Raw genomic sequence first — 8,434 nt, 5'->3', positions numbered from 1 at the left:
ACATTTATTGTGTTTATGCTTTTTTTAAAAAAATTATTACTTGATTTTTATTGATATGTGTAATTTATATTATAATTTTACATCATACTGTTTTATTTTTTTGTTTGTTTTTGGGCTTCCTTAGTCTTTTCTTTTCTTTCACCTTAGCTTTTTCTTTTCTCACCCCTCTCATCTCTCTCCTAGATTCTTTTGCCATCTGGCATGTGCCTCCTTTCCCTTCATCAATTTTCTCATCTTGGTCTACTAGTAGTCTAGTATCCTCTCTTCTCTCTTCTCTTATTGTCTTATCCTAATGACGGATCTAAAAATTTGATCCAAAAATTACATTTGATAATAAAATTTTACATGATCAAATTCAAAAATTATCATTAAAAATCAATATAAACAATTTTTTTTTATTACGGGGATGATCTCCCAATGCAATTGTTAGCTGCGAGTCTCGTACATGGGAGGTCTTGGGTTCGAGTCTGCTTGAGCCCCATACACAAAGGAGATAAAGTCTTGGGTTCGAGTCTGCTTGAGCCCCATACACAAAGAAGATAAGGTCTTGGGTTCGAATCTGCTTGAACCCCATACACAATAGAGACAGTTAAAAGCGATTCGAGTTCGACCCATTACCAAAAATAAAATAATAATTTTTTTATTACATTTACATTTTTTTAAAACAGGAGTTACTATCATTGCACTTTTGTTTTTGGGTATGTTTCAGTTGGTCAAAGGTGATATCCCTAATTGATAATAGTAAGTGTATATATGTATGAGTGACGTAGAGCTCCTATGTATATTTGGCTCTTTATGACGTGTCATAGTGTGTACGTGTGGTGAGGCATTTTCCTTTTGTTATTGTTTATTTTGATTACCATGGTGAATGCTTGAATTCAATCAATTATGAAACCTTGTCCACACCATCCCATCATCCACTGAATTATTATGGTGGATGACTCAATAATTTGTCACTACTCCCCACATACCTTACCTCTGGATGACTCACTCAAATAATAATTATAACAGCTTTTAAAGCTCCCCTATAGGTGCTACTACTTTTATTTTTAATTACCCTTTATCATGTTACCTACTTATAGTAGGTTTTAAATTGGCCACATCCCAATATTTATTGAACATATTTTAATACATTTTATGTATAATCACACCCACAGTTTGAAGGAACATGTGTAGTGAGAAGAGTATTTTAGTGATTCAACATTAAAAAAATTAAGCAGGGCATTTGAGTCTTGGGAGTAATTGTAGGAAATAGAATGTGTTGTGTATAGGTATAATTGCTTGTAATAATTAGATGATTTTTTATAGTGTATATATAGATTTGTATGGGATTAAGTACAGTCAAGTATAATTATTCAATAGATTATTTTTTCAAAAGACAAGATTAAGAATGTACTGGATAGTTTAATGGAAAACATATTCTTTTATACCTTAGCAATAATTTATGGGATGCGTCTATTCTGGTTTCAAAACGACAGTACAAATTGACTAACATGTGTGTTAGTCGCGCTTTTTACATCGTCGATTTTGCAATAAACGGTTGTGATTAACTAACACATCGCTATCATGTTGTACGAATGATCCATTTTGGAGCCAGAATAACCGCGACCTAATTTATGTACCCAATATTATAGTTGTTAAAATGGCATGATATAATGGTTTAACTCTTCTTAAAAAAACAACTACCACTTTTATATATATACGATGAAATTTCTACAATCTATTATATCAATTTATACATAGATTTTCAATATTTTTATATATTAGTATTTTACAATAGAACTAAAAATATATAAATAGATGTAAACTTTAAATTCTCAAAAGTAAATCAATTATTTTATGATGATAAAAAGATTGTATGTATGGGTATTGATATGGATGTCTTCATTTAATTTGACGAATAAGAATATCATTATTTAACTAGTGATAAGAAATTTCCACAATCCATGAGAATATTGTTTTTGATTCATTTATGTTCAAGATTTGCATCAACATTTAAGATCACGCCCCTTGAACCATCATCCAGATGAAGATAGCCAAAAAAGTTATAAATTGTGTATAACCGCAAACCTAGTATAAATGTGTGTGTGTGTGTGAGAGAGAGAGAGATCAACCATATCATTTAGCCACTTCTGGATCCAACTGTGTGATATTTTTTGCATCAACATTTCATATCACATTCTGTGATCTACCATCACGATGATAGAGAGTGCTAGGAGATGTATAAATGTAAGTTGATCGATCACAAAATGTGATCCAGGACGTTGATGCAAAAAAATTCACACGATCAATCCAGAAACAACTAAATAATACAATTATGAATTGTCAAAATCAGATAAAATAAAATAAAACCATACCAAGTCAATGATGAAAAGAAAACTAAATTAATAAAAAAAAAGAAAGAAAATCATATAAATAAAAGCATGCTTTGAAATCATTATTCAAACTGACACTAATTATAAGCATGCTTTGAATTTGACATTAGTGCTCAAATTTTTGAGCTAATTTTCCAAATTACAATCAAACATCTTTCAATTTTTTTAAATTAATTTTAGACTGTAGAGACAGGTGTCAGATTGAGAGGCTAAGAAGACATGGGCACATGAGTTGGGGGACAAGGGTTGATTGCTTCCAGGCAAGGGAAGGAACATATCATGAACATGAACATGAACATCATAATCTGCACCAAATTCCCTAGTGACTCCATGATTGCACCTCAAACAAGGGCTTTTTTCAGCCCCTTTTCCCTTATCATGCTGGTGGGTCATGGTAATAATAAATATTTTGTTGAGGTCTTTGGGAAAATATGCAAGCAAACACAAAGTCCCACCACCTTGTATTTTGCTTTGACTTGTGAAGTGACAAAAACACCACATTTACCCGGCAAACACTACATGCCAATCATTCACGCGGCTCCCTTGCTGGCCGACAGCCCGAGATTCCGGCAAACTGTGCCGGGATATCAGCGTCGCATCTTCCCATTATTGTACGACAAAACGCCACGTGTCCACCTGGTGGGCCCCAGTGGCGGCTAATTGGACGGCACAACACTGCTCACGTGAACGCACCCTGTCGGCCGGCGTGGTTCCTGCATACACACCGGATGATTGCTGCCCCTGCCCCTGCCCGCAGCTGGGCGACCGGTTGCGCCGGTCACTGCCTTGCAGCAGGTTTTGGCTTTGTGTATATATGTCCCCATCCGGCATATACACACTGAATATGTTCCTCTCAAGGCCACAAGATAAGCCTGGCGTGGAGCTTACAGCAGCTGCAGAGGCAGTTTCTGGTGTGTGGTTGGACTTGGGGTATTTGAGATGTGTTTTTTTCTCTGATATGTGCAGAGGGAGATACTAATTGTGTATATGCCTGTATGGTTGCAGAAATGGCACAGGTGGGTGATCCTTCATGCAGCCAAAGTGGGTGTGTGAGGAATTTTGACATTAACAGATTGCCATCAGGAGAGGAGGAAGAGGAGGAGGAATTAGAAGAAGAAACAGGAGGGTCTTCCTCTGCTGTCAGCATTGTTTCTCCATTTTTATCACCATTAAGCAATACCAGTGATAAAGAGCATGATCATACTACTACCACCACCACCACCATTACTGCCCCAATTCATGTATATACAGCCCCTGCAAGTCGTGAAGAGGAAGAGGAGGGAGATGGCCCAGGAGTTCCTCCTAGGAAGAAACTCAGGCTCTCCAAGGAGCAGTCTGCTCTTCTTGAAGAAAGTTTCAGAGAGCACCACACTCTCAATCCGGTACTAGCTTTTGTTATAGCTCAATTTGGTTTCTTGAAATGTTTCAAAGGTTGTAATACAATGCCTGAAATTCTTGGCTAAAATCTCTTTTTCACAGGCTCACCTAATTTGGGACTTAGAAATATGGGATGAGAGGTACATCTGCTTTATAAGGTATCCCAAGTCTACCTATGTAGCTGCTAAGGGACTTAGTCCTTGGCACTAAGACCAACTACATCAATTATCTAGTTTCATCTGTTATAAGTGTTTACAAGGGTAAGGGTATGCGAGATTCTACCTTAGAATCCTTTGATGTTGAAGTAGAATGCCCCAAGACGTTGATATAATTATTATTTCTTTTTCAGGTGAGAGAGGGAGTCCCATACGTTGTAAGTTATTTGTAGACCTACAAACAAATCGTCTGATATTCTGATATCTTCAATTATAAAAGAATCCATTTCCATTCTTGACACCAAACCAAATATATACTATACTTGAAAAAATCCTCTCCTTACTTCAACCAGGTCCAAATAGATCAATTGTTCATCAGCTAAAGGGTATTCTTCAGTCTTGGCACTAAGCATAAGGTATAGGGGACTTAAATGATAGAACTCATCAAAATTTACTGAGCCAAAAGATACCCTCATTAGAATTATTCTCCCACTGGAAGGATAACCTCTGGAGTGTTTATTCTTCACTTTGAGAAAGAACTGAATCAATTTTGAACAGCTGTTAGGCCCCGGGTTATCCAGAAGTCCAATAAATTCTCCAATTCTGTGTATATCCATCCTCCAATTGTGTGTATATCCATCCATCCATCCACCACACCACTTCAATAAGCCCAAAGCGAGATCGGTCTTTAACCTTCAGTCATATCATATGTATGTTATATTAATTGGTTTTCTGCCAGTGATCTAATAAAACTCATCACAAAATATGATTACATTCTGACATTTTTCTTTCTCCTCCAATGATTAGTCTGCAGTATGTCTGAAACACTGATACAAACTAAACTCTCGTAGTTTTTCTCGCCTGAAAAGCTGATACAAACTAAACCCACATAGTTTTTTCCACAAGCTCCTGACCCATTTAAATGAACCGCACAAACCTCGTGTATCAATACTGGACTTCTTTGGCCCTTATCCAATGGTCATATATGTATATACCACCATTACATGGATTTCTTTGGCCCTTATTCAATGGTTATATATGTATATATCACCATTACATGGATTTCTTTGGCTCTTATCCCATGGTTATATATGTATATATAACCATTGATTCATCGTGCAGGTGTATTAATCATCCAAGTTTTGTTAATCAGAATTTTTATGTACTTGTATAGATTTCTATTGAATTCAAGAAGTATAATTGATTTTTGTTAGAGAAGAGTAATTATTAATAATTAGTTTGTGGGTATGTGCAGAAGCAAAAGAGCGCGTTGGCTAAGCAACTTAACCTCAAGTCACGCCAAGTTGAAGTATGGTTTCAGAACCGTAGAGCAAGGTCAGTAAATTTCTTCATACTCATACTATATACGTTCTTTTCACTCTCTTTTCTTTTCACAATAGTATACCTAATTATCCAAGGAATGGAGAATAACAGTAGAACTTGAAGCTATAAAACCTAAGAACAATTCAAAGTTTATGCCTTTCTGACCTTGGGAAAGATCTCACTGTTATTATATAAGTTTCCTCTGGTATAAAGACCTCACTATTATTGGGCGGCGTGTTACAGCTACATGTCAAGCTCCAAACCCAAAGGGTTATATATTTGCTATATAAGAAGAATCAGACAAATGACTAACACAAGAATTTGTCTTTCTGTGAGTTAGGGTTTCACATTTAAGGGTTTTCTTTTTGTCCAGTATTTTATACTGGACTGTATTAGACCCCCTCATTCAAACAGTCTGTAGGTTCACTCTCAGTACTTCATCAACTGGTTTAGTTCTCTTTCGAAGGTTGTTTTGGTCTTGTGAATGTTATTCATCGTTTTTAAGATGATATTTTATGATTACGATAGTATTGAAGGTTGCTTTGATCTTGTGAATGTTATTCATCGTTATTAAGATAAGGTTTTTAAGATATTTTTTTCATGATTACGAAGGTTGCTTTGGTCTTGTGAACGTTATTCATCGTTTTTAAGATAATTTTTATAATTATGACAGTATTGAAGCTTTTTATCTGTAATATTCTTTTAAAGAATTTTGGGTGAACTATCTGAGAGAGAGATTCTATAATAAAAATATATAAGTTTTTATCCTTTAATGTTTGCTACTACAATCATAATCTATTCCAGCATGGATGAACTATCTCAGACAGAGAGAGATTTTATAATAAAAAATATATGGATTTTTATCCTTTAGTATTTACTATTACAATCAACATGTGAAGGGCAATCGGAAACAGCTATCTCTCATAAGACTAAATTGGTGGGTGGTGCTATACTTGTTTGCAATAAAATTTCTGTGTGCAGTACCTACTTTTGCAGTTCATAATTACAAGCTTCCATGAAATTTTCATTGTATTTGGTCTGTCCAATAATGTGTATATTTTTCCTGAGAATGAAGTAGCGCATTTAAGTCTCTTTGTCGGATTGTTGTGTATGATTGCTCTGCAGACCACCTAGTCTAGTTGCATGTGGAATAATTTCTTGGCCATTATCGATATGTCTGAACTTGTTTGTTCATAAATGACATACACTGTTTTGTTATATTCTTAACATACATGTCACCCATTTTGTCAAAAACTATGTTTTTTTAGACAGAGGTTTTGTATGTACATAACATGGGTTTTGTATGTTTGTAGGACTAAGCTGAAGCAGACAGAAGTGGACTGTGAATTTCTGAAACGTTGCTGTGAATCACTGACAGAAGAGAACAGGAGGTTGCAGAGAGAGGTGGAGGAGCTGAGAGCAATAAAAGTGGCTCCTCCTGCATGTCTTATCAGTGCTCAGGACTTATACATGCCAATGACAATGCCAATGCCAATGCCATTACCAGCAGCCACCCTTACAATGTGTCCTTCCTGTGAAAGAATGGGAACCACCATTGACAAGAGGGCTCTCACTTTTGCTAAGCCATCTTACTATGTCACTAACTTCAGGCAGCCATCTGCAGCCTGTTAAACTAGTCATCACTTTTCTTATGAACATATACACATATATATATACACACATATGTATATGCATCCATTTTTGGAAAGAGCAAACTCTCTGTTAAGAAGTACAGCAGCTACTTGTAGTCTGAACTTTCACTGGAGGAATATATGAGCTCTGTAAGTCATTACTGGAGGGAAATATATACATGTATGGTAAACATTGTACTGTAAAAAAACTTGGTCTCCTTATTTTTGGTAAGGAGACCAACCAGCACTTACATGCATTTAGAATGAATAAAGCTTGCACAGTAATTCATGTGGGCATTGCTATTTTACCTTATACCCTAACTTGGATAGCTTGGATGATAATGATAACTTGTATGCTACAATATATTTCTTACTTATTCTATGTGGTTATTGTTAGTTCATCCATAAAACCGAAGTCTAATTAACACATGTTACTCCTTTGTTCTCAATGATTTTTTATATATATTTTTATGTGTTTGCTTCTCTATTTCAGAATTTGATGGTTAAAGAAAGGAAACTTTGGTGGGAGTGTACTATAAATAAAGGGAAGATCATTAATTTCCATGTGAGAGACGTACATACATCAAAAGTATGTGAAGTATGGGCACATCAAACACATGATGAAGGTGTAATTAAGTTTGATTGATTTGAGATTAAAGTTAAGATGTGTGATTGTGTTTCAATAAATGATAATAATTTAATATGATGTTTTTAAATATAAAGCTGAAAGATAAAATTTTAAAAATTTATATATAAATTGACAAAGATTAATCAAATTTTAAAAAATATCTTAAAAAAAATTGAAATTTAGATTGAGAGAACTATATTAAAAAGACTTTTATCTAAAATAAATATAACTTAATTTAAAAAAACACGATCTTATAAAGAAAAACTAGACTAAATATCTTGTTTTGATTTCTTTGTAGCTACTGACAGATTTGAAGAATATACGTATTGTGAAGTTTGGTTTTTGGAGACAAGTAAGGGGTTTGGTGTTGAACTCAATATGAACTGTTGCCCAAAGAGTTCGTGAGATTGTGATAAAGAATTACACTCTTACAAGAGTCAAGAGACAACTTGGTGATACCCTGTGTGTGTAGAGCATATGATTTAGGAGTTCAAGGAAAGGAGAACTCAAGAATTCAACTTGGAGTTACATCTTTACAAGGGTCACGAGGTAGCTTGGTGGAGTTCCACTTGATTCAAGATTTGGTTCTTCAAGGAAAGATCTTCTAAAAAATATGTATTTATTTTATATAATTAGCAAGTTTTGTGATGTAAGCCTTAAGGTGGGGTCCCTTGGCAAGGTGAAGTTTGTTATTTTTGGGGTGCATTTGTAGGGGCAATGTAATAAAGGGGGGAATATTAGCGTATTACAAACCATTCCATTTGTAGTTTCTATAACTGTGTATTATTAGTTTACATTGCAATTTCTAACTACTCATTTTCTAATTGATTACTTGCAATTTCTCCTATGCTTTGTATAAATACACCTTCTCTAAACTTTAATGTATCAAGTTTTCATTTAATATTCACTTCTCTTTCTGCAGTTACTTTCTAGATTGTTTACATA

General features: G+C 34.8%; 1 protein-coding gene across 1 annotated transcript; it reads left to right on the top strand.

Moving 5' to 3' along the window:
- Positions 1-3,135: 3,135 nt before the first annotated feature.
- LOC131060596 (homeobox-leucine zipper protein HOX3) lies at positions 3,136-7,174 on the top strand. The gene is made up of 4 exons (XM_057993887.2): positions 3,136-3,286; positions 3,381-3,757; positions 5,163-5,242; positions 6,544-7,174. The coding sequence occupies exons 1-4, from the start codon at positions 3,190-3,192 to the stop codon at positions 6,860-6,862; spliced, it is 873 nt and encodes a 290-aa protein (XP_057849870.2). The 5' UTR covers positions 3,136-3,189; the 3' UTR covers positions 6,863-7,174.
- The last annotated feature ends 1,260 nt before the right edge of the window (positions 7,175-8,434 follow it).

Source organism: Cryptomeria japonica, chromosome 2 (genome assembly GCF_030272615.1).
Source record: "Cryptomeria japonica chromosome 2, Sugi_1.0, whole genome shotgun sequence".
Lineage (NCBI taxonomy): Eukaryota > Viridiplantae > Streptophyta > Pinopsida > Cupressales > Cupressaceae > Cryptomeria > Cryptomeria japonica.
This window is presented reverse-complemented; position numbering and strand designations above follow the sequence as displayed.

Bases quoted from the DNA above. Each gene is read 5' to 3' on its own strand.
- LOC131060596 (XM_057993887.2), top strand. From the start codon at position 3,190: ATGTCCCCATCCGGCATATACACACTGAATATGTTCCTCTCAAGGCCA. The intron at 3,287-3,380 runs GTGTGTGGTTGG...GTATGGTTGCAG, and splicing joins AGCTGCAGAGGCAGTTTCTG to AAATGGCACAGGTGGGTGAT. The intron at 5,243-6,543 runs GTCAGTAAATTT...GTATGTTTGTAG, and splicing joins TTTCAGAACCGTAGAGCAAG to GACTAAGCTGAAGCAGACAG.